Genomic DNA, 26,932 nt, shown 5'->3' with positions numbered 1-26,932 from the left:
AACTCGCGGCAGGTTGTTGGACGCTGCCAGCACTATGTCGCCAAAAGTAGGCGAAAATGTTGTCAATGATTCATTCATTCATCAACTAAACACGATACAAATATTACTGTTATCACCAAAAAAGCTGTATTCCCACTCGTGTTCGCTCTGAGTGTTCGGCAGACGCGGGGAATTTATGGTTCTGCAAGCCATCGTGTTCAGCAATAGACCCTCAAAAAAGTGTCAATGGTTCAGCATAGATCGCGATTTTGATATTTACACAGGTGACAATCGAATGCTCCAAGTTCCCTAGTGTGTACTAGAGAGGTTTGCCCCCGATAAATCATCGTCTAAATGAGAATGCAAAATTCCCGCCCAGTGTACACAAACGGCCGCGTCATCACTAATCCCCTAGTGTGCGCCCAAGATCCTGTAACTTCCTGTTTAACTTCACCCAGACACTGGTTCAGTGTTTGCCATCAGGAAATATACTTACTTAGTGGATGGAGTTAATCGGTACAGTGTATTTTCAACAACGCCTCTGTTCACAGTTCCTCAAAATTCGTCGGCTATTCACACCTACATAGTTGAGGCATTTATGGACAAGACGGTGCGGTAACTGGCTGCCAGGTGATTCTACGAGAACTCATACTATCGACTTGACGTCAGACTCCAAACACTCTCAACAATGGACCATGCAAGTAAGGTGCTAGGTATGCTTGGCGACCATTTACACGAACGTTTGTCCATGGTAAACGGTAAGTTTCATTACTGTTTATCAAGCCGAATATGTGAATCTAATTGGTGTTGTCTTAACAAGGTAAAGGCAAGAGTATCTGACGGGTTGTATTGTAACTTGTTTTGCTTGATAATATACATGGACTGCTGTAGTAATTGGGGATATTACTCGCGTTTTTTGACTACACGTCATACTTTCGCCTAGAATATTAGGCCTTGTGCTGGTGCCGAAAATAGCTTCATAGATCATATTGCAATGTTAGAATATCAAAATTGATATTATTGTTTCAGGCCAACAAAAGGTCTAATTTTTTTTATTCCGTCATTACAATATTACTTTTGGTTGAATATGGTCAGTCGAATGGCTCCTTCATATTACTTCGAGTACGGTTCAATTACTGATACTATTTATTAACTTTATGCTCAATGTTTATACCTCTAAACTAGCAATGTATTGTGAAATTGTTAGGACTCAAACTTGTGTAATAATTACAAATTTCAGCGATCGATGATGACGTGATCAATGGAAATGCCGAAAGGGTTGTCAAGGAAGCGCTAAAATGGCTGCCACCCGAAAGACAAATAATGAAGGTAGGGAATTGTAGACCGGGTGGACGTCACTGTGATTGTTCAGCCAATCACAAAATACAGAATGTAAACACACTTGTCAAACAAATATGCCTGTTATTTGAATAAATATATAGACTTAAGATTTAAGATGAACGTCGACATGAAAAATAGTTCTCTTGTTCTGAATTAACCGGCATAATTTGTGAATGGTCATATACATTGTCTCTAGAAAAAATATATTATTCAATAATGTTGTAGTTAAAACGATGACTAAATTAAAGTAAAAAAGGTTCAATACTTAACAGATCCAAACTGGCCGATAGGAATATTTACTTGAACAGGCCCAATTTAAATGTGAAGGGATGTCTCTTTTATCATTTTTAATAGCGATGATGGCACTTTTATATACATATTTCTGATCTTTCCTGTCGATGCAAATGGTAATATTAGGTGTGAATGTCAATATGTACGGACTAATTCGAAATTTCAGGCTTGAACCAAGTCTAAATCAACCAATATAGCTTCATGCAGTGTTTCCGCTGCAAACATGCACAATCGTGAGCGGAACAATTTTTTTTACTGGAATAATCCTAATACTCAAAATATTCAACTTTTTCTAAATTATTGAATGCTTGTCACACTTAGCGCTACTTGTGTCTTTAACACATAATGAACAAATGGTCTTTTGTCAGGTTCCTACAGGTACGACACCGCTTGTGTTTAATTTCGTCAACAGTACGACTGCACAAAACGTAAGTAGTTGACTTCATACAGCGTGATCACCCTCAGCTTCCCTGCAGTAGATATGTTTTCAACCTTGTTTTATAGTAAAGCATAGCTGATTCCATACATTTACGGTCAATCTCTACTCATCTTTTAGTACATGGGTTACACCACGGGCGTACATTACTTGGAAAAGCTAAACCCCGATTAGCACTCCGGGGATGCGTTTGCAGACACTGGTGTTTTCTATCGTGCCAAATCTCCTAGTGTTTGCAATGGGCAAATCATGCATTATTGACAGACTTGGTAGATCGACCTAGATTTGGCCTAAATGTGGCCCAGTTGCCACATGAGTAAGGGCAAAATGTTAAAATGTCACTAAATAAACGAAAACAAACAATCTTTGGCTTCAACATGTAAATAGTCTGTATAGGCGAACGACAGACTCACCTATTTTTCACACTTAATGTACTCACCTTACATACGGCCACATCATACGTCATTTGAAAGCTTATTATCGCAACTTCAAGAAAATTGACGATGTGGAGCTGCCAAGTAGGGCCATACCCCCCATTAGCATAATTCACACGGGTATTCAATTTGCATAAATGCGATATAAAATTAGAAATTTCATTGTTTACTACTCTAAACATACTTTTAAACTGTCGAGTGATATATCAAATGAAAGGTATTTGCATGTAGAATAAAACATGGATATCCAAAGAGATATTCAAATTGATTTCACTGAAATATTTTATTATTTAAATACAGCAATGGTGTAAAGTAACGTCATGAAAGTGTAAGCAATAGATCATGATGAGTTCTCTGTGATTGTGCCATATGAATGATGAAGATATGACATCAGTAGGATTAGTTTATAACAATTAATATACAGCAAAGAAATAACATCATCAAACTCTCCTAAGTGTTCATCAGTTATTTACCAAGGCTACTGTTTCGGGGATTTGAAGACAATACGGTCAACTGCCTTGGCTCCCGGAGTAGTACTGACCAGGTACCACCTGGTACATTTATATATATATATATATATATATATATATATATATATATATATATATATATATATATATATATATATATATATATATATATATATATATATATATATATATATATATTTATATATATATATATATATTAGTGCTGTTGCCTTGGTGACAACATTTCAAGAAAATATTGGCATACTTGAGTAACATTAAAAGGTTTTCATATGCTGTGAATGGGTACACTCTCTGACCTATAAAAACTATTCATCGGTATCGGATAATAATGCAGACTTAAAGAGCTCTTCATATGTTTTGAAACATTAGTAAACAAACAAAATATTAATTTTTCAGACCTCATTTCAGCTGTTTTTCTCCGTGTTCTATGCACTTTTCGCACATCATAATGCATTTGGTTGCATTGATGCTGCTGTTAAAATTTTTAAAATACCGTTGTTCAAAAGGGGAAAATAACTTTTTTCACTACAAATATGAAATATTTCCTTAAACTACTTTGTATATCTCTTTGGATATCACTTTTGTTTTTTACATGCAAATACTTTTCATTTGATATATCACTCGATAGTTTAGAAGCATGTTTAGAATATTTAATGAATTTTCTAATTGTATATCGCATTTATGCAAATTGCTTACCGGTGTAAATTATGCAAATTTGGGGATACGGCCTTACTTGACATTCAACATTGTCAGTTTTCTTAAATAAAAGCTTTAAAATGACGTATGATATGGCTGTATGATGTGGCTGTATGTGATGAAATATTTATATTATTGTTTTTCAAAAGGCGTAAATATTATTTTCAATATAAATATGAAAACATTGCAGTGAAACTAATTTAAATATCTCTTTAGATATCTATTTCGTATTCTACATGCAAACACCTTCCCTTTGATACATCACTCGATAGTTTAAAAGTATGTTTAGAGTAGTGAACAATGAATTTGTAATTTTATATTTCATTCATGCAAATAAGATACTCTTGTAAATTAAGCAAATTAGGGGCTATGGCCGTACTTGACAGATCAACATTGTCAATTTTCATAACGGAGAGATAATATGCTTTCAAATGATGTATGATGTAGCTGTATGTTGTAGCTGTATGTGTTAAAAATTTTAAAATATTGATCTTCAAGAGAGGAAAGTAACAGTGATTTTTCTAATTTTATGTCGCACTTATGCAAATTGGGTACCCGTGCGAATTATGCAAATTAGGGGGTATGGCCCTAATTGGCAGCTCAACATCGTCAATATTCTTAAAGTAGAGATACTAAGCTTTCAAACGACGTATGACGTGGCCGTATGTCACGTGGGTACATTAAACTCCTAAAATAAGGCCCTTTTTGTGGATTCGCCGCTCCCCAGTAGCTTTTGAAACATTTGCATCTCTGGTCTTATTCTCGCTCCATGTCGTCGCCATTCGTTTCATTATCATATTCAGGCACTTGCTTTCTGTTATCGGATGACAGCTGTCGTATTTTATCTTCTTGTCACAGAAGAGCCTTTTGCCTGACACATGGCTATCAAATATGTGAGTGATATGCAGTGAACAATAGGTCATTAATGTCAAAATAACATAGCGGATCTTTGTCGATATAACAGATGTGGACTTGCCCTTTCTAGTCGTCAAAAGTGTGAAACTCTCTTGAATTTTTGTCAAAGAATGGTATAGTCCTTTGATTTTCGACTAGTGTTTAAAAATTGACATTCAATATTGTATTGCTTTTTCTAGCATCATATATATCCGTTTATATCTCCGTCTTCATGTTGTATTAAGTTTATTTAGGCTGAGCAAGAAAACTTTGTCAGACTTTTGAATTTTTGAGTCATAAATGTGTTTAAGTTTGGCTAAGTCAATGCACTTATCATAAAACAAATTTCAGTTAACCAATCTATACCCCTGGACGGACCATGTCACAGTAAATGACGTTACCCACAATTCACCTTGATTTGTATACAATGCAATTGCTCATAGAGTGAAATCATTCTTGTGGGTAACCTCCCCTACTGCGAACATGTTGTTGCTGTTGCAGCTGCTATTGATTATGCTGATGTTTTTGTGGAGGTTATTGTTGTTGTTGTTGTTGTTGTTGTTGTTGTTGTTGTTGTTGTCGACGTGCCGTTGTTGAATTTAAAGACTGGTTAAGCTGCTAGGGATGAAAAGAGTTCCCTGTACTTTGTATATGTTAATATTGCATATACTGATTATGTGGATGCAGTCATAATCACATGTTCTCATGGGTACTGATCAGCTTATGATGATTTTCGAAGATTTCAAACTCTTCTGGCGCATTTAGATGTCTTGTTGTGTGCGCTTCTGGTCAAGCTTATGTCTCGGCACAAGTTACGACTAAAGCCCTTTGACAATCATCTCCCTTCTGAATGAATTACATATCTCGTTTATTAAAATTCAAGTGTACTTTCTACATAATCTATCTTTACTCAAAATGTAATACACATGTATAGTAATATCACACTATATCTGATTCTGTTCAACGAATCGCTGACTGGTCATAATTTTTTGTAGTGACTGTGCTTTTCCTGGCCTTTCCCATTTGTTAGTAAATTTCAATCACTGATGAGAACATTTTGCACTCAAAACTTACCTTTTCTTCATTGCTGGTTCGAACAAACCTTATCTCCGTTAATACTGCTAATTTATATGAGTGAGTAGCAGACTGAAATTGGTGATCCTGCTATTGTTCTTTTGAGAAACATATACATTTTTCAAACGCTCCACACGTGAACAGTATTTTCCTACCAATATCTACAAATCTACAAGTTTTGCCGGATCGGAAAATTCTTATTTTCCTTTTGTAAGTCATAATGGCAAGTCCTTGAGACATATCGCCAAATTTTCTTTGGCAAAAAGCCGAATTGCTACGTATCGTAAAAGTGTCTGAAGTAAATTGACAAGTGTGTTTGGCACCTACGACCTATGTTGATGGATTTTTGGGCAGTCTAGTGATCGTATCATCGAGTTTTGGCACTGACCGAGACAATATTCTGGGAATATGTCTATTTTGAATTTTGGTTTAGTAATGCATTTCGTTTTAACCAACAATGAGTGGTAGATTGAGTCTGTTTTCGAAATTTTCGACCACGGCGCCACTTCATTGGTTACAACTAAGTGAAAACCATTTATTGAAGTCTGGATTTACATCCTTCTCCAGTATTCAAAGTTTCAGTGCACATGGATGAATTTTTGTTCTGCTATTTGTCACTTTATTGCTGTATTATTCACTCTCCTGTATTGTATATTTTTCAAAGTTCACCTCGCTAACGTGCATTTTACCTAAATGACGTCACCAATGGTCAAGGTACCATCTGCCACTTCTCTATGCTACATGTATATGGCCAGCGTCGGCTGACCTTGGTATAGTCTGCTGACTATGTATTCAGGCAATAATATAGTAGCATTTGACAAAGCTTTATTCCATTCATCACTCTCATTGACTGTTAGGCAAATGTTGTAGGGTATTTGCTATGGTTCTCCTGGTACCGGAATAATCGTGTTCAATGGTGACTCCATTTCTACTCGTGAAGACAAATCTTATGCTGGCTCTTTCAATTATATTTAGACAGAAGGTGATAATTGAATGCTAAAATTCCTCCTAGTCTGTAACAGATAGTGGTATCCCCTGATCAACAACCGTTTCACGAGACTTCAAAAAATACTGCCCAGTGTATACAAATGATTGCGTCATCATTAATGCCATGTCTTGCGTCACAGTCCTATATATTCCCTTTCGAGGTTAGGTGACAGATACAGCTTTTAGGGACCCTTCAGTAATTACAGGGGGTGGGCCGGGGGAATTTCGCGCACACCTGTACCGTAAAATGTGACCCTCCCCCCTATCCTACTGTCTGAAATGTGACCCTCCCCTTTTCTGTCATATGATTCTAAAACTTGACCCTCCCCCGACCACTGCAGTATTCTCCCCAGGAATAACTAAAACAGTATCAGCTAATTTACATAACAATTGATTCAATTGTTATGTTATGGACAAATTACAGAGGGGAGGGCTGGTGTTTTTGGAGGGACAGCCGCATGAATTTTTGAAGAGATATGGTATTTCAAAGATTTGAGGGAGGGTCACCATATTTTGTGCAACTATAAGAAGGCAAGATGTGGCTGATTTAGTGCTTCATCCAAAAATATCAAATCATAATACATGGAGTCTATCAAAACATGCTATATCTGTATATTATATATGTTTGATAATGTATTTAAATGTACTTTGCTTGAATTTGTGTACAAAAAATTGATTTCTGAATTTCATCTAAAAAGTTGTTCACTATGCATGGTGTCTATGATGAAATTATGATAGTTTTTTCCAATACAAAAATAGGTAAATCTTTGCATTTGTGTACTCTTGATTATTGATATTAATGTTCTTGATTAGACTAGAGTGGTTACAAGTCTATGGTTGTGTAAGAAATTTGATTTTGGAATTTCACTGAAATGTTGATTCATTATGCATAGCGGTCTATGATAAAACTATGAATAATTTTTTTCAGTGCAAAATTAGATTAATCTGTGCATTAATGTATGCTTGATTATTCACATTATTGTTCTTGATTAGATTAGAGTGGTTACAAGTCCGTGATTTTGCAAGAAATTTGATTTTGGAATTGCACTGAAATGTTGATTCACTATGCAAAGCAGTCTATGATGAAACTTTGAATAATTTTTTTCAGTAAAAAATTAGATAAATCTGATTATTCACATTATTGTTCTTGATTAGACTAGAGTGGTTACAAGTCCATGGTCGTGTAAGAAATTTGATTTTGGAATTTCACCGAAATGTCAGTTCACAATGCATGTCAAAAGTGACCCTCCCCCAATATAGGTTTATAAAAAGTGACCCTCCCCCTTGAAATGTTTTCTAAAAAGTGACCCTCCCCCCAATTCCCCCGGCCAACCCCCACCTGTAATTACTGACGGCTCCCTTAGCAAAACACGTTCGAGTTTGTCAAAGTGCTCCTCATATTACAAGTACTGGTCGACGCTTCCTTCGGAGAGGTGTAATGAGTGGACCCTTAGAGGTGTTTGACACATGGTGAGGTGGCTCCAAAAAAGATTGTTGTATCACTACTTTCAACAATCTGTTGATCTAGCCAATATTTGTGTCATGATTTGTAGCATGAATACAGTAGACTTTAAAAATCCAAAAAAATAAATCGGAAAGTTACAAAGTGTACATACTTTGAGCTTATTTTCTTCCTACTTATCACGTCAATTGCTTAAAATTGAAATTATCTTTTGTGCGTCCTTGATTTAAGTCAACATCGTTAGAGAACAATTAACCTAGCATGGCAAAATAGCATCAGGTGCTAACGCCTATAGTTGGCTTTCTTTCGCATATTGGGCTATACTGAGACGTCTTCTCATAATTTTCTCCCCATAGAAATTGTTTACCTGCTTTGTAGTCGGCCACACCACAGAACTAGTACTTACAGACTTGTCCTCCGATTTTAAGTATGTTAAATCATGGAAATACAGAACAAATACACCCGACCCCAGTAGCTGCATTGCATGGCTTCAGGATGCAGGCGTTGGCACATGATTGCATAATTGCAGGACAGCAGAATTTATGGTCTTAGGTGGCGTGGTATACTGGATTGGTCTAGATCGGCCTTTGGTGTCAGAGTTTGTAGAATCCTCTCATCTGTAAACGAGAAACCAAGTCAGCAATTTCGTTATTGGTGCCACGTACATGGAAAAGGTACAACCTTAATATTTGGATGCAGCAAAGAATGTGCGTCTGACCAGACACATCATCAGGAGGTAGTATGATGTGCCTTACTTGTATATATATATTGACCTCTAATGCTTTGTCACAATGAAAGTGGATGCGTCTTCAATGCTACAGGTGCCCTAGAGTTGACATACCAAGTGATAGATTCATCTCTTGTCCTTCAATGGTTTTGCGTTCTACAGACTCAGAGATTACGTGATGGCGGAACAAACAAGGCAACGTGTGTAGTGATGCGTATGGAAATAAACGTACACATATGCACGTTTGTGCACGTAGGGGAGTGTTAGGGCCAGGTAAGGTTGAATGAGAAATCATTGTAGTACGCGCGACAGAACTAGCAGCATCTCTGAACAACCCAAGATCATGTGATGTAGACTATGTTGTATCGAGGAAGGCTGCCATTCCAGTTAGGCAGGAAGTCGAGTCACCACTGTGAATCAAGACGGAAGTCATTGTTCAAAATGATGGTGTCAATTATTGTCAATTGGCTGATGTGCTATGATCGATCCTTCGGCGGACAAGATTTTGCCATGCACGCAAAAGTCAATATAGGACAACATTAGTTGAAGTTTCGTGCATCTTCTTTTCATGTTTTATGTTGTTTTAGCTGTTGGAAGTCTTTGAGCTTGTCATTTAGGAGTTGTATGACCATCTTGAATGTATTTCGTTTGTTATTTCTTGTCTGGTGTTGATACAGTTCTGCTGCGAACTTATGAAGTCGTAATCGATCATCTCTGGCTTGATTAATTATGTCCTCGAGAGGAATATGGCTTAGCCGATCGTGTTGTTCGCATTTTTGTTTTAGATTTTGGTTGGATGTTGATCTGAGGTGGATGTCAAAACAGATGGAACAGGTGTGAACACGTCTTTGGTGACATTTGTTTCGACATTTCCACCAATTTAATTGTCGGCACACGTAGGTGTGCACTGGGGCAGGTTGCTGGAGTTTTACTGGATCCAAGGCATGGAAACGTCGTAGTAGAAAGGGTTACTGTGAGAAAAAGTCACACTTTAGATATTAACACTCACACTAAGTGTGTTGACTGCAGGTATGGAATTTAAAAATTGCGAGACTAGGTTGTTTTTTGAAATATGTGAAGTTCAAATTCGAATATCATAAGCTTCACGGATACTGATGGGGAAAGAGCTAAGTAAGATGGAATTGTTTGTATATATCTAAGTCATACCCTTTTACTGTGTGTCTCTGCCTTGGAAGTTGTGTATTTATTGTAGCTGTATAGGGGTAAGCCTGTAATGTTGCAGAGAACTATGACCGTTATCCAAAACTGTCAGTGTTCTTCCGTTTTATATTCACAACGTGGCAACTCCAGGGTGTTCGTGGTAAAAAGAGTGTGGGTTTTTAATGAAGAGAAATACATTTTGGCAAGTTCAATGAACTCACCTAGGCTGCTAGGATAGGCTGATATGTTAGAGATTCAGGTGTGATACGGTTATAAGTATGATCTTCTTCACTGGATGAAGGGAAGAAGTAGTATTTATATCTAGCCCAACCACGTTGACCATGGAGGCGACCTTGATTGCTTTGAGGTTTGCATCACCACAATAGCTGACGCAATTTAAGACATGAGCTGAGGTCATTGAGAATCACGTTCTCGTGGACAGTAGTTAGAATGGATGGACGATTTGAATGCCTTCTAGAAGCCCTCTTGTTTGGGAAGAACGAATGAGAGTACACACTTAGTGTGAGTAGAGGACTAGTGCGCAGGTTTGGTTTTGCCAGTGAGCTACACTAAAAGCAAAACATAATCGAATGACTGGTTGCATGTGTTTGCAATTTCGACGGTTGCTGACAGGAAAAGTCCGTAAATCTCAAGGGTGAAAAAAGTTAAGATGGACTATGAAAAAATCAAGAAAAATTACATTAACAGCTTTCGTAACGCTCAATATATAAGGTGAAGGTAAAGTATTGCATATGAAAGTACAGGGCAAGCTTTGAGATACACGGCAGTAACGGGGCAAACTTCAAAAGCCAATTCTTTCATTAACATAATATCAATGCAAAAAGATAGATTACGTTAAAACATGAAATCATAATATTGAAACGCGTCTCACCATGCAATATGGCTTAAATGGGTAATGTTTTAGGGGAAAGGGTAAAATTTATTCATTTGCCCATAAAAATCCTATCAAACCACATCAACATCTGAACTGTAGACCCTTGAGCGCTCGCAGCTCTACTGCTAAACCACACTTCTACGTTTCAGTGATTATGCCATTTTGTTGTGTCCAAGCCAGCTGCTGCAACAATACAAAAATCGTTTTTAGTCCCCGCGGATGAAGTCCGGCGGGGACTTATAGATTGGGTCCCGTCCGTGTGTCTGTCCGTCCGTCCGTCCGTCCGTCATCAACACTTTCTCAGACACTGCTAAACTAATTTTGTTCAAACTTGGTACAAAGGCATAGCACTATGACCTACAGATGCACGTCGATTTATTTTGTGATACAATCCAATATAGGCGCGAGGCGGCCATTTTATTGCGATTTTGCATGTCTTTGGACCATAACTCAGACATCCTTGAGCACATTCTGCTCAAACTTGGCACAAAGGCATAACACTATGGCTTTCATATCCATGTCAAATTATTTCGCGATATGTTTCAATATGGGCGTCTGGCGGCCATTTTGTTGCAATTTTTCATGTCTTTGGACCATAACTCAAAGATCCTTGATCTGATTCTGTTCAAACGTGACACAAAGGCATAACACTATGTCCTACACATGCATGTCGAATTATATTGCAATACGATCCAATATGGGCGTGAGGCGGCCATTTTGTTGCGATTTTTCATGTCTTTGAACCATAACTCAGACATCCTTGAACCGATTCTGTTCAAATTTGGCACAAAAGCAAAACATTATGCCCTTCATATCATGAACACCAATTTATTTTGTGATATGATCCAATATAGCTGACAGTCGGCCATTTTTTTGCGATTTTTTCATGTCTTCGAACCATAACTCAAACATCCTTGAACCGATTTGGTTCAAACTTGGCACAAAGGCAAAGCACTATGGCATACATATGCATGTATCAATTAAGCTTGCGATAGGATCTAATATGGCTGCAGAACTGCCATTTTGGTGGAATTTTGCATGTCTTTGAATCATAATTCAAAGGTCATTATACCCATTTTGTCCAAACTTGGCACAAAGATCAAGCACTATGGCATACATATACATGTCAATTTACTTCGTGACATGTTCCAATATGCTGCCAGATTGTCATTTTTTTCCAATATCTCTGTCAGATGGTCATTTTTGGATTTTTTCATGTCTTTGAGGCTTAATCATATGCAAATATTCTTAAACCAACGTTGTTGAGACTTGGTACAAGGATAAAGTACTATGGCATACATATGCATGTCTACTAATTTTGTGCTATGATCCATATGGTCAATAGACAGCCATTTGATTTAAATTTTGGTGTGATTTTTTTATGTCTTTGAAACATAAACATAGGTCACTGTCCCTTGATGGACTGATTTTGTTCAAACGTGATACGAAGATAAAATACTATGGCTGCATTCTTGTGCACATTAATTTTGTTTCATTATATGATCCGAAATGGCTGATTACAACAACCACAGAGTAAGATAGACAGAGTAGCAACAATTGCATGCCTTTTGTTCCATGGTCGTCTCGGTAGACTATTGGCTTTTCATATTAAAATGAGCTCCAAAGGTGTTAAACTTTTGGAGGCTTTGTTTGTGGTTGATGATTACACGAGATTATGCGGAAAATACGACGAGATGGCATCGTACTGCCAGTCGCGTAGCAACCATAGTTACTTTGTGAGCTCTCAGGCCAGAAACACTGCTTCACGCCAATCAAAACATAACACGGCAGCAGTTTCATAAACATGTCCTTCCTTGACGCACGTGTAAAATAGGGTACGACTGACCGTAAACCATTGAGTAAAACCAGACAGTATCGATAAAAGACTTTCAAATTTGGTTCAAACACACTCATTATATATTCATAAAAATATGAGAGGAATTTTTAAAACGGTAAAACTCGTTTTCCTGAAGCTCAAAACACTCCCGTTTTCGCCAGCACGTCAATTCTGCTCAGCACCACACCAACAACAACAACACAAACTTTGCCGAACATACTTTCGCTTAACAATTGGCGAAAATCCGAAAACTACCGAAGGATTCATGGTCGGCACTCTTCGGAAAAGAGAGGCGAGAGCAACCTGAGGCGAGGCGAACATGGATGGGTTACGTAACCGCTTCACGCCTTAAACAATACCCGTTGCCACTCTATCTATCTTTCTCTATGCAACAACATACCCGATCCCATACCATTTCGAAAATTCCACCAATCCATGTGTATAGTATGTGCCATCATGACACTGGAGGCAGTAAGGGCATCGTTATGTGTGATGTAATCCAAAGTTCCTTTAGTGGTCATTACCGGCAGAGATGAGTCTTTTATTGAACGCTCCTCAGATTACTTTATTATGCAAGTCACAGACCTGATGCACCCGTTGCATCAATGTCATTCCACAGCTACCTAGACCACAGCTACCTAGACACCAAAGATTATAACAAAATGGACAAGCGGGGACTGTGTCATCAATGATGACTGTTTCGATTTACCTTCCGGCATTGTCTTGTTGCGATTAAATGTAGTTGCCCGATATGATAATGAGACGAATAATAACAAAGTAATTGGGTTGGAATACTATTCAGTCAAGCGACAGTTAATTTTCTTCAAAATTTGAAAAGAGAGACAAATGTGATGAGAGGTGACAAATGCCATTTTTAACTCATATTTGGTATGTATATAAATACCAAAATGAGCTTATATGGTGAGTCGGCGGCGTCTGTATGTCACTGTCTGTCTGTCTGTCTGTCTGTCTGTCTGTCCGTCCGTCCGTCTGTCTGTCTGTCTGTCTGTCTGTCTGTCTGTCTGTCTGTCTGTATGTATGTATGTATGTATGTATGTATGTATGTATGTATGTATGTATGTATGTGTGTGTGTGTGTGTGTGTGTGTGTGTGTGTGTGTGTGTGTGTATGTATGTATGTATGTATGTATGTATGTATGTATGTATTTAAGTATGTATGTGCGGATGTATGTCCATCAGACGCAAAAACTCCCAAACCGCCGCACCCACCATATTAGTAATTTGTGTACAGGTTGACCCAGAAGGTTAGATTTGACTTTGTTCTAATGAACATATCAGTGTCAAAAATATGCAAATGAGGTAAGAAAAAAGGGGAAATCAGGCAAATGTGCGGGAATGGTGGCATTAACTGAAACGGCCTACACATCTGAGTCAGAGGTTATATGATCTATAACCTATTCGTATTCAGTATATCTAATATGTGTTGAAGTGGCGGTCGTGACTGAAACGGCCTCTCCCTCTGACTTGAGTCATTTGCTGTCATTGTTCATGAACTAATAGATATTGGCAGACCTGCTGAAGCCATGAAGGATTGTTTTGAAACATTCCCCTGCTTAATGTGTTTCTAAAGTTGACTTCCAGTACCTCAAGTTTCTGACCTTATTTAGCTTTGTCATTCTTGTTTTTCTGGTTTAAATATTTGTTAATGGGCCAATTCAAACAAAATATTAGCACACTGTCTTTGACGGTAGTTTTGGAAGTTTGTGAAATGAAGACGAACACGTGGCCAAATATATCTTTAAATGCCCTGTAGCTTTGATATCATGGTCTAATATTGATACAATATCACCCTACAGAGAAGATGGAGTTTGGTTTCGTCATCTTTGAACATACTTCACAATCTAGTAAAATCGGAAGCAAACCACAAGTACTTCAATAATGCAGAAACCAAACGAGTTCTACGTTTCTATCAACTTTCGGACAACCTTGAGCGAAGCTTTCCAGCGTGCCTGACTCTGAGCTACGTGATTGATAAAGAGAAAGAAATACACTTTATAGCCGATGAAAAAGGTACGCAGTTATTGAAGTTGGAACACAAAGGTACGAGTAGAATCAATGAGACAAAACGGGGCATTAAAAACTGTGTTGGGGGCACTGAAAATGCCAGACTACGACCAAGAGGCGTGTAACTTTTGACTCATTGCAAATCATACTAATAAACCACACTTTCGTAAACCACATTTCTGAGGGCATCTAATGAAACGGCTGTGTTTCAATGTCTGTAGATAATAAACAGTTTGTTCTTGTGGACACTAAAATGCTCAATGTCAAAATTTACACACAAGCGATGACAACAACAGCCAACTATGCATAGAAGTACATAGGAGACAGACAACATGCTGGGGAAAAACACATCAAGCACATACGAATGCACTAAGGGAAACTTACTGTTCATACTTTTTGCCACTGATTACAGTGTAAACTCAAATAACATTTAATGGCAACGAGCATTCCAATCATATAAATGATACATCGCGTAAATAAAGTCTACTTCTGACAGGAAAATGCTGCTACTTTCTGTTTTAAGTATTGCTAACATATTTTCTCTGGATTATTTACAGTTACAATCCTAAATATCACCAGATGGTTGATGAAATGCTTTAAAGAGGGACAACAGTCATTCAGCGTCGGGAACTGGTTGAGGCATTAGAAAATTTGTCAATTCATCCAAAGAATAGTGAAAATGTTCGCAGAAGCTTTATTTGTTTTCCTTAACTGCGATATTTCGACCCCACTGTAAAACTGTACACATTTTTACATGCTTTATATATTACATTTACGCCATTTGAAAATATCGAAAGTCTCTCGCTTTGATATCAAATACAAAACTTCAGATGCAGTTGAGTGTTTTCAGAAATTGGCTGTTTGAACAGTGCGAAGTCATGGCTTTGTGCTTGAGAGTATAGTTGTTAAGTTTGTGTGCTAAGTATGCTACATGGTTCAATCTCTTGCAGATAAATCTTATAGTTGTACCAATTATGTTTGATATTCTGGACAAATACGATAAATCGGAAAATGATGTCATCCGGCGTTATCTTAGCACGATGGATCTGTACAAAGAGGACGACAAAACAACTGCAGGGGGAAAAGGAAACACACAGGAATTGGATAAAACCTTGGAAGCTAGTGAGTTGTTTTGATGAAACCCACCGAACCTACAATTTTCTTACTGTACTCATTTTATTTATTCATTGATATGGTGATATATTGCACTTGCTATCTGACAGATGATCGTAGTTTATTTACTTACTCTCGAATTTTTTTGTGATTCCTTACCGGTGTCGGCTGCAACCTCTTTAAGGGGGCGCTGCACCCAACACAGCGTATTTTGCTCAATCTTTTTTTCCAAATATTCATTCAAGTTTAAATAATTTTTTAACCTAAGATTAAAATATTGTTTGGTTCACCTTTTACCTTGTCAAGAAGACATACGTTGCATGATAAAGAAGTGCTAATTTAGCAAATGTATACAAATAACTTGATTTTCTAGCTTCTTTTCTCCGAATTTCAGTTTGTTTCTCAATCAATGACCTATTAGAATGAGTATAGATAATGCAAAATAGTCATTTTTACATATACTCTTCTTTCAAGTGAAAGATTACAAGTTTTTGACTTAAACTAATCTTTATCATTAATAAAATAGAGTTTTTTACTCCAAATATACACTTCTACACCCGAAAGCAAAATGTTTCTACCATACTAAACTTTAGATTCTCGGCTTTCAGAAAATATATAGTATGAGGGGTATTTCTCGACATCTTAGATGTGAAATATTCTTTTGAAAAAAAACTGTGTTGGCAACGTGCAATTTCATCTAATAGCTGTACAATACAGTCAGGGTTACGTATTTTTTGTGCAAACTTCAAACTAAATACAGTGCTTGTCTTTAGGGTTGTAGTTTCATTGTTTGGCACATATAGATTTCTTGACACACAGTATCAAAGAACACACAGCAACAAAGAATGTGCAGATTGCTACACGTTCTCTTATCGTAATGAATATTTCAAAATAAAAGACTGTAGCAGAGCTTTAACCTCTCGCAAAAGTGATAGAATATCTGTATAGACATAACGTTTTTGTTAGAGGACCATAAATAGCTTGTCAAACAGACTCCCATATATTTTATTTGATATTTAGGTGGAGTTCAAACAATCGAAGATCCGCTACATACAAGGGATTTTTTTACTTCATAGCAATTATTTGAACCATGATGGCCACATCGTGCTTTTTCAAATTAACGCAAAAATGATGACCCTTCCCAAAGGCATGCATGGAATTTAATAGTCTTTCATGAATGCGTGCACGACAAATGGCGACACACCCCCAAAAAAACCTTACATCCGTCCACTGAATGACTGCAAACATGAATGATTGACAGATAGTTGCATTGATGAAATGTACATCCTGTATTCGTTTTAGCTGGGATTAGTTCAGTGAGGAGTTGGAAATGTTATGGGAATTTGGAAGTGGGCAGGCCATAGATACCGGAGGGCAATGTACATTAGCTGGAGGCCATGTTTTCAAAAATGCTCGTAGCAGATACGAACAATTTCACTTCCCCTCCAAATTATGGGGTCAGAATTAAAAAAAGGTACAATCATTAAATCGGCCTAAGAAACCTGTTTTAGATAATATTATTCATTTAACTGAATAGACAAGTTGGCTGCACCTGGTTGACTTCAAAGAGAGTGATATGTTTGGCAACTCAGTGACAAATGGCCATGTTTGTTAAGCACAGGCGTCCAAAGTGCTTGTTTACACCGGAGGCAACAGTGGCATGCCGATAGGTGATGACATCAAAGTTTGATAGTGTACTTATGGAAGGCTAAAGGTGACAATCTGAAAGCGGTGATAAATTATGTTGGGAGTAGGAGTTCAGAATAGAGACTTGGAAAGATAGGGGAAAATGGTTGAAAAGAAGTGAGCCAATCTTCACTATTTGGACATTTGGCACTTGTGAGGGAAACAGCTGAAATTTTGAACCAAGAATTCATATATAACGGCAAGAATCACAAGGGTAACTTGCACAAATACCCAAAAATAGAGAAATTTGTTACTCATCCTAGACATATTGCAAAAATGATGCGATGACGCGGGATTTTTTATTCTCATTTTTTTTATTATTCAACCAACAAGAAGGCACAAAAACATAAAAACAGCATAGGAATGCACGCACAGATAAATACAAAGCAGTATCGCTTTATTATTTTTGTATACACTCTAGCAACATTTCTGCAGTTTAACTTTTAGTGCGGCAATGCACAGTTTTGACGGGTAGTCTGACATGGTGGCTATGGCCTGTTTGGGTCAAATCGGCCATTCCCACCACGTCTATCAAAATTCATGAGTTTACTTTTCTTATTTACTCACACTTTTTATCGATGGAAATCCGGGAATGGCTATTACATAATGTTGACAAACCTCTCATGTGGGCAGCGAATTCAGATTACCCTTTGCATGGAGCCAGCTCCATGCTCTTTCTAAGACAGTTGCGATTTCGAATAAAGCAAGACAAATTTGCTGGTTTCACTAATTTCCCTACAATTACAACACCAACTTTCATCAAACAGGGAAAACTATGCAGACCTAGCAAAGCCGTGTCTAATGACATTCGAAACACAGTGAGCATGCAATGACCAAGATATACCACAATGCTTGCGGAGGGACTGTGCCTTGCCCTATACCTTGGAGGTGCCAGTTTTGCTCCTCGCTCCGTGACTAACCATTGAGGTACAAGAGAACTTTTTACTTCCTTGGACTGACGTACGTGTGACCTAAAAATAAAGTAACGGAGGTTACTATTATTAAAGTAATTTTCTGCCTCGGTATCAACTGATGCGCGATGGTCAGCTATTAGCCCCTTAGCTGTGGAAACGCACCTATCTTTTGGCGGGGTAAGCGGTTGCTTTGCGGTTCATTAAAAGGTCAACTTCGCCACGGGATGACCCGCATAGCGACGCACGATACCCCGCCAAAAGATAGCTGCGTTTCCACAGCTATTAGCCCCTATGGTCGGTATAAGCACGGTCTCTCCATGGTGGAGGGACTGTGGTATGAGTCAAGAGTGCTCTGCTATGACTACGCCGTAGCCATATTACAGCTCTGTCACGCAGAGCGGAGTAGCGCGTGGGTAGACGCCAAAATAGCCCAGGCCCTTCTTTTATTGTACATGTGGTCTTTGGTCCTTACAAACTTTGCAACCACCCAAGTGTGTGAATGGTGATCTGTGTTCGTCCAGAGTGTTTCCCTCTTATATTGTGGTGCAATACATAGTGAACGGAACATGTTGACAAAGGTCCACTCTGCATCGTACCTATAGTGCATCAGAAAAACATTATAATTTTTTTCTGTTTAGAGAGGGATTGAATGCACACAATTAGCAACTTTTCAGAGAACACAAACGGACCCTGAAGCATTTCCTCTAATATTAACAATCCATGTAGGCACACACCTTGTCCGTGATGTAGGGGAAATCATAGTTTAAAAAAAAATTACTTGAGGGATCCACCATGTGGATTGGTGGGACACCATGGAATTTATTTCAGTTGTCTTTTTTCGACCCAATTACGTGTGTTGCAAATTTGATTGTATTTTTATCTTTACTAAACTGATATAACCGTCACCCACTTTAACAATTTGATGTTGATTTGTTAAAGTTCTAGGCCCCCCTCCACCAACCCCCACCAACATCCCCGACGGCTTCTCTATATTCTCGTCGCGAAACATCTGGGTTTTAGAGGGGCGATTGAGTCATTTCTTGGATGGAGCTACCTCTGTTGTTACGTCACGTCACCGTGAAAACATATGACCGAAGTTCGAATTTTTCGACTCTTATACTGTACATTATAATATTATAATAGAGCTCAGTCTTTGGTGGCTCGCCAGGGGTTGACATTGGCAATGATATTCGTATTTGATTCAAATGATTAAATAGAATTAATTGTTACTTCATATTCATTTGCATGACAACAATGCCGAGTTTCCCTCTTATGAAAGCAGCTCACATACGTACACGACGTCAAACCCTGCAGCATTGCAGGTATAGATTTTCTGTAATGTGTAAAAATGTTGGACAAAAATTGACAATGTTTACCATGATAACAGCCTATTGTAATTAAAACAAGGGACGTATTGTGCCATCATTATCATTGCAATGGTAACTGCACTGCAAACCTTCCACTTGCAAGCTGAAAACTATAGCGTTCTGTCTCAAAACTGGCAATTTTTGAATCTAGTTATTGACACAGGGGGCGCTTTTCTAAAATTCGATCCCAGCATTCTTTGCGTATGCGTTCGTTCATATGCACGACAGTTTTCTCCCTTTTTCTATTTTTAGCGTGATATTAACGATATTTTGTATTAGCGACAAGGTGGATAATACTGCTTACGGGCTTATAAAAGAGATATATTTTATAAATGGCATGTTATAAAATAATAACTTGCACGTATCGTATTTGTTTATTTACGAGTACTCAAAAAAACATGGCAGGGCCTATGAAAGTAGGGTACACTTCCGGTTAGTCGCATAGTATATTATGAATCTGCGCATGCGTAGCCAGTAAGCGCTATAACCATGCCCTGTACGTCGCATTTAATTCATCGAGCTGAACCACATGACTGACCACAAATACACATTAATGGTCTGTTTACATGCCCGTGAATATGAATAATATCACAACCATAGTAACTTTGAAGCTAAAACGACAATTGTGATTTGTACAAAGATAATAATCAATCACAAAATAAAATGGAGCACTTGTGGGCCAAACTTAGACACTTTTTTCAAAAGAATATCCGGATTTGCAAAATTTTTGCAGCGCACGCACTACTCACTGACCAGTTCTGGGGCCCTGTTGTCGTTCGAACGGGAAATTTTCGTAAATTTTGACGGTTTTGGGGAGTTCGTTGATAATATATTGGAAATAACAGACTCCGCCCTGACCATTAATTTTATTTATGGGCGCGGGCCCGAGGAAAGCCAAAGTAAACGGGCTCGGCACGCCTCGCCTGTTAATTTTTGGCTTTCCTCTCGCCCTTGCCCACAAATAAACGTTAATGGTCAGCGCGTCGTCCGTTATTTCTATAGCATTGGTCTGTTTACATGCCCGTGAATGTGATTAATAATACTAACAACGTAAACATCGTAAATTTAAAGATAAAACGTAAATTGTTATTTGTACAAAGACCATAATCAATTACAAAATAAAATGGAGCACTTGTGGGCTAAGTTCAGACTCTTTAAAAACAAGTCATTGACAATGACATAGTCCCCACTTGTAATAGGAGTATTAGTCTTGATGGGGCAGGGAAATGTGGTCACTGAGAAGTATCACTGGAGTGTATATGTTGAGATCTATGGGCACATAGGTCTAAGTCATTGTTCCCAATTTGAAACACATGAGGCATGTCTAAGTTATGGTTCTAAATCGGGAAAAAAGATCAGACCTCTAGCTGTATTGGCCAGGCAAGAATACATATGTACATAATAATGAGGTACAAGATGTGACATCTTAAGGTCTAATATCCTATCAGAATTGGAGGGTATAGAACTTGTGGTTACCGAGTTATGTATATATATGTATAATTAAGGTCAAATTTCATAAGGTCACATGACATTTTGAAAAAAAATGTATTGCTAATTAATCCCTACATGCCAAAAATCAGACCTCTAGCTCTATTCCCTTGCCCCGAATTAGATGTGTGCATAATTAATGAGGTTAAGCGTGTGTTGTCATAAGGTCTGCCACCCTACTAAATATAAAGGACATAGCACTTGTAGTTATGTATTTATCGACATAAACGTATATTTCAGGTCAAAGGTCATTGAGGTCACATGACATTTGGTCAAAAAATATCTATCCTATAGTTATCCCTATATACCAAAAATAAGACATCAAGCTCTATGGGTTTGCTCAGAATTAGATTTATGCATACTTAATGAGGTACAGTATGAAGCATCATAAGGTCTCCCATCATACCATATATGAAGGGTGTACCACTTGTGGTTACTGAGTTATTGAAAAATATGTATATTTGAGGTCAAAGGTCGCCGAGGTCATGTGACATTTTGTAAAAAAAATTGTATTCCTAAGTTATCCCTATATATCAAAAATCAGACCTCTAGCTCTATTGGCTCGCTCAAAATTAGATATGCACATAATTAATGAGGTACAATATGTGGTATCATTAGCTCTCCCATCATAAGATATATGAAGGGTGTAGCACTTGTGGTTACTGAGTTATTGACAAATATGTATATTTGAGGTCAAAGGTCACCAAGGTCACATGACATTTTGTCAAAAAAAATGTATTCCTAAGTTACCCCTATATACCCAAAATCAGACCTCTAGCTCTATTGATTCGCTGAAAATTAGATATGCACATAATTAACACAATATGTGGCTTCATAAAGTGTCCCATCATACCATACATGGTGTAGCACTTGTGTTTACTGAGTTACGGACAAATATGTATATTTAAAGTCAAAGGTCACCAAGGTCACATGACATTTTGTCAAAAAAATTGTAGTGCTAAGTAATCCCTATATACAAAAATCAGACCTCTAGCTCTATTACCTGGCTCAAAATTAGATATGTGCATAATTAATGAGGTACAATATGTGGCTTCATAAAGTGTCCCATCATACCATCATACCATACATGAAGGGTGTAGCACTTGTGGTTACTGAGTTATGGACAAATATGTATATTGAGGTCAAAGGTCACCAAGGTCACATGACATTTTGTCAAAAAAAATTGTATTGCTAAGTTATCCCTATGTACCCAAAATCAGACCTCTAGCTCTACTGATTCGCTGAAAATTAGATATGCACATAATTAATACAATATGTGGCTTCATAAAGTGTCCCATCATACCATACATGGTGTAGCACTTGTGTTTACTGAGTTACGGACAAATATGTATATTTAAAGTCAAAGGTCACCAAGGTCACCAATCTGATTAAAATCAGATGTAGAGTACGGCGACGTCTTCTTATGCGTACGCTGTATTCTCTCGCTGTCGCCTCTCACTACATCTGACCAACTCCCAGAGAAGGTCTCGTTCAAATCTCGCGCACTTAAGCAGCCAATCAGATTGCATGTTACGCGATCCATGTAAACGTATACGATCTAATCGTCATTCACATCTGCAGCGTCAAGTACACAACACGATCGACGCACTTTCTAATTTCAGTCTACAAATTTGTGGCCGCTCGGCTGCCTTGTACACATTATACTGGAGTGTATTAGTAACAGTAGAGCTGAGCAGCCAAAGTCGTTCACTGGCATGGGCGCTGCTAACTGTATGTGTATGTCTCAAAAGTAAGATCAGTGATCACAGTCCCTCTGTGTTCCCGATGTATCTCCGGCCTGATCTCCCACCATGGCACCACAGCCCTGCTGACTATGCTGACAGGCGGAATACACGGCAACCGCCTTTCCGACTTGGATCGCGCACGAAAAACTACCTTTTCTAACAACTTTCGGCCGAAATCCGATGTATGCCTACCCAAGTCACTCAATCGCTTACTAACAGATTGCAAAAAATGATATAAACCAGAGGTCGGCCAGTTGCCAGCTCAGCCAGAGCCCGCGCCAACCAAGGATGTCTATTATTTACATCCATGCGCCAACCAACTCGGCCAGTGGGAGAGGTCGGCCACTTACATATGACCATATGATGATTGCGTACATTTTCTCGTCACAGTCAACAGATCCACGCATGCCAATTTTAGTTTTTTGATGTTATTTTGTTGAACATTCAGAAAACAATGAGAAAGACGGTCCACTCTGAAAAACACGTCGACCTCAGCGTTTCTGCAGATCGCGAGTACAAGTAGGGCGGGCGTACGATCGAGAGGTACAAATTGGCAGTAACAATGACTTCGTTGATTGTTGATGAATAACGTTTTATGTGTTATGGTTTGACGGTAGTAATTCGTAAGTTTACAGATTTTTTTAATGGAAAGCAAATAAAAATGTACCACACTGTGCGGCAGATGTCACCCTGTACAAGTTGTAGAGAGCTCGCCGAGTTCTCCCACTGACGGGGCTGAGCTAACAACTGGACGACCTCTCTTCTATTCAAAAATTTTCTCTCGTCCCAAACCGTTTGTAATATAGTTTACCAGCGATTCACGGTCGGTTAGGTGTCCAGGAACTGGCCATATCTTACAAGAACGTATCTAATGGCGTTATCTAATGAGTTACTCGGCCAAAAGTAGTTAGAAAAGGTAGCTTTTCATGCGCGGCCAGAATCAGGACGCGTACTCGCCGTGTATTCCTTTCTGCAGGGTTGTAGTGTGGGAAGCCAGATTACGCCGGGAACACACAGCATCGTATGCAGAGCTGGTCTCAAAATCTGTCCACATGATTTCCGTTTGCACATGCAGTTATTAATAAAAGGTATGTTTAAACATTAAAATCACAGACTGGTGATTTGAAAATTCGCTGTGCGCCTTTGTTAACAACTGGGTGGATAGCTCGGATACACACTGTTGATTTTCGTGCGTCCTGTGCATATGCATGCTTGCGAGTCATACCTATTGTTCTCTGTAAGGCGCCTTCTGATAGTTCGGCTGTTTTGGCCAGAGCGCGAGATTTGAACGTGACCTTCTATGGGAGTTGGTCAGATTGTAGTGAGAGGCAACAGCGAGAGAATACCGCATACGCATAAGAAGACGTTGCCGTACTCTACATCTGATGTTAATCAGATTGCAAGGTCACATGACATTTTGTCAAAAAAAATTGTAGTGCTAAGTTATCCCTATATACCAAAAATCAGACCTCTAGCTCTATTACCTCGCTCAAAATTAGATATGTGCATAATTAATGAGGTTCAATATATGGCGTCATAAAGTGTCCCGTCATACCATACATGAAGGGTGCAGCACTGCACTTGTGGTTATTGAGTTATGGACAAATATGTATATTGGAGGTCAAAGGTCACCAAGGTCCCGTGACATTTTGTCAAAAAAATTGTATTGTTAAGTTATCCCTATGTACCAAAAATCAGACCACTAGCTCTATTGGCTTGCTCAAAATTAGATATTGCATAATTAATGAGGTACAATATGTGGCTTCATAAAGTGTCCCATCATACCATCATACCATACATGAAGGTGTAGCACTTGTGGTTACTGAGTTATGGACAAATATGTATATTTGAGGTCAAAGGTCACCGAGGTCACGTGACATTTTGAAAAAAAAATTGTATTGCTAAGTTATCCCTATATACCAAAAATCAGACCTCTAGCTCTATTGGCTCGCTCAAAATTAGATATGCGCATAATTAATGAGGTACAATATGTGGTGTCATAAGCTCTCCCATCATACCATATATGAAGGGTGTAGCACTTGTGGTTACTGAGTTATGGACAAATATATATATTTGAGGTCAAAGGTCACTGAGGTCACGTGACATTTTGTCAAAATATCTGAGATATCTACGTGAACGGATGGACTCACGGATGGACTCACGGACGGACATGACCCAATCTATAAATCCCCTGGACTTTATCCGTTTGGACTAAAAACTATGTCACTGCATCCTTTTTGCAATATGAATACGATGAGAAACTAAATTTTTATTTTTCTTGGCCTTATACATGGGAGTCTATGGACTGCCTTATACATGGGAGTCTATGGAGACTGCCTTATACATGGGAGTATATGGAGATGAAAACTAAAAAGTCCTCTAACACGGCCAAATTTGATCGCATTGTGAAACAAATCGACGTGCATCTGTATGGGGTAGGGTACTATCCTTGTGCAAGTTTGAAAGAAATTGACCTGGGCATGTCTGAGATATCTGCGTGAACGGACGGACGGAGGCACGCATGCACGCACACACACACGGACGGACATGACCAAACCTAAAAGTCCCCCGAGACGGTGTCTGTGGGGACTAAAATCACCGGATTTGCAATTTTTCACAGCGCGCTACACTGCGTTGCGAATTGCACCACTCTCTCAGAGTCACTGACAAGAACGCCAGAATTTTCGGAACGAGGAGTCCGTAAGACGTCACCGGCGTAACAGCGGATCAACGCAGAAGTTTGTCAGGGACCCTTTTCTCGTCCCTCGTTTGAATGTGAGAATAGCGTGACAGCCGGTCAGATCCTTATTAGCATATCGATGGAAGTCGACGTTCGCTGCTGGAGTGAAAATCTTGAGTATGCCTTGGAAAATCAGCCGAATTACGTAAACGAACCAGAAATTTTGTTCACAAAAGGAGTTAGGGAATGACCAATAATCAGAGTTCAGGCAGGTATAGGTCACTTTATTGAATTACGCTCACTTTGGTTTATTTTGCCTTTCAAAGTTCCGATACATATTGTGTCATCATAATAGGCCCACTTTCGCTGGTAGTTGGCCCGCAGCTATCCGTGGCGGGGTTGACCTTTGACCCGCATAGCGATCCCCGCTACCCCGCCAACAGATAGCTGCGTTTCCACAGCTAATATGCTACCACAGGCGACCCAATAAGTACTACTGAGTTTTTCAATGTTTTCTCTATCATTTTCTCTTCTTTCTTCATGCTCTGAATGATCGGAATAAATAAAATAAATGGTTTATATAACCTAACCTAGCCTCTGTGACTCTTTATTTATTTTACACTCCATTACAAGGACGTATATCTCTCATACACACATGCTGTAATTAATAAGTCAACACAACTAATTATGCTAATCCGTGGACTTATCAGGGATTTTACGGGTTGGTCAACATCGCGAAAGATAGGAATGGTTACTAAAACGGGAAGGTAAGAAGCTCTCCTGAAATGTGTCCAGAAATTACCAAATTGCGGCCAGTCATGACCATTTATCCAAAATCTACTGCAGCCAATGTATTTCGATGGCCGAGGGGAGCCAGCTACTCTTATTCCAAACGTTTAAATGGTCGCGAACAGTGCAAACCCTGCCAGTGCCTTGCCTGCAGTTCATGGCATGAGGACGTCCGTAAAGCAGGAAGTCGGAAGTTGAAACCTCTGACCTTTACGTTGTTTATATGTGGGCAAACTTGTAAACATATTTCCAAGGGACAAGCCTGATTTTGACTAGGGTCAAAGTTCGTGTGGTTAAGCGTGGTTCTCTCAATCGGGTGGTGTTGCTAAGGTTTTGTCTGCCCACCGTCCGTGGGTGGAGGGACGGTGGTCTGCCTAATGTCTGCTGTGCGTTCTCGATAATTTTGCTGTATTTTTTCTCA

At 38.7% G+C, this 26,932-nt stretch overlaps 1 protein-coding gene across 2 annotated transcripts in view; it reads left to right on the top strand.

The window, feature by feature from the left end:
• The first annotated feature begins 382 nt into the window (after positions 1-382).
• The window catches only part of LOC139137229 (uncharacterized), a 70,051-nt gene continuing 43,501 nt past the window's right edge, over positions 383-26,932 (top strand). The window contains exons 1-5 of one of the 2 annotated variants that reach the window (XM_070705218.1): positions 1,227-1,308; positions 1,980-2,039; positions 14,522-14,735; positions 15,287-15,410; positions 15,680-15,851. In XM_070705218.1, the coding sequence (XP_070561319.1) occupies positions 15,704-15,851 (148 nt within the window). In that variant the 5' untranslated portion in view covers positions 1,227-1,308; positions 1,980-2,039; positions 14,522-14,735; positions 15,287-15,410; positions 15,680-15,703. Of the gene's footprint in view, positions 738-1,219; positions 1,309-1,979; positions 2,040-14,521; positions 14,736-15,286; positions 15,411-15,679; positions 15,852-26,932 lie in introns of those variants that run through there. The other variant, XM_070705217.1, reaches the window with a different exon arrangement.

Source organism: Ptychodera flava, chromosome 7 (genome assembly GCF_041260155.1).
Source record: "Ptychodera flava strain L36383 chromosome 7, AS_Pfla_20210202, whole genome shotgun sequence".
In the NCBI taxonomy this organism is placed as follows: domain Eukaryota; kingdom Metazoa; phylum Hemichordata; class Enteropneusta; family Ptychoderidae; genus Ptychodera; species Ptychodera flava.
Note: the sequence above shows the minus strand (reverse complement) of the source record. Positions and strands in the feature narration are given on the sequence as shown.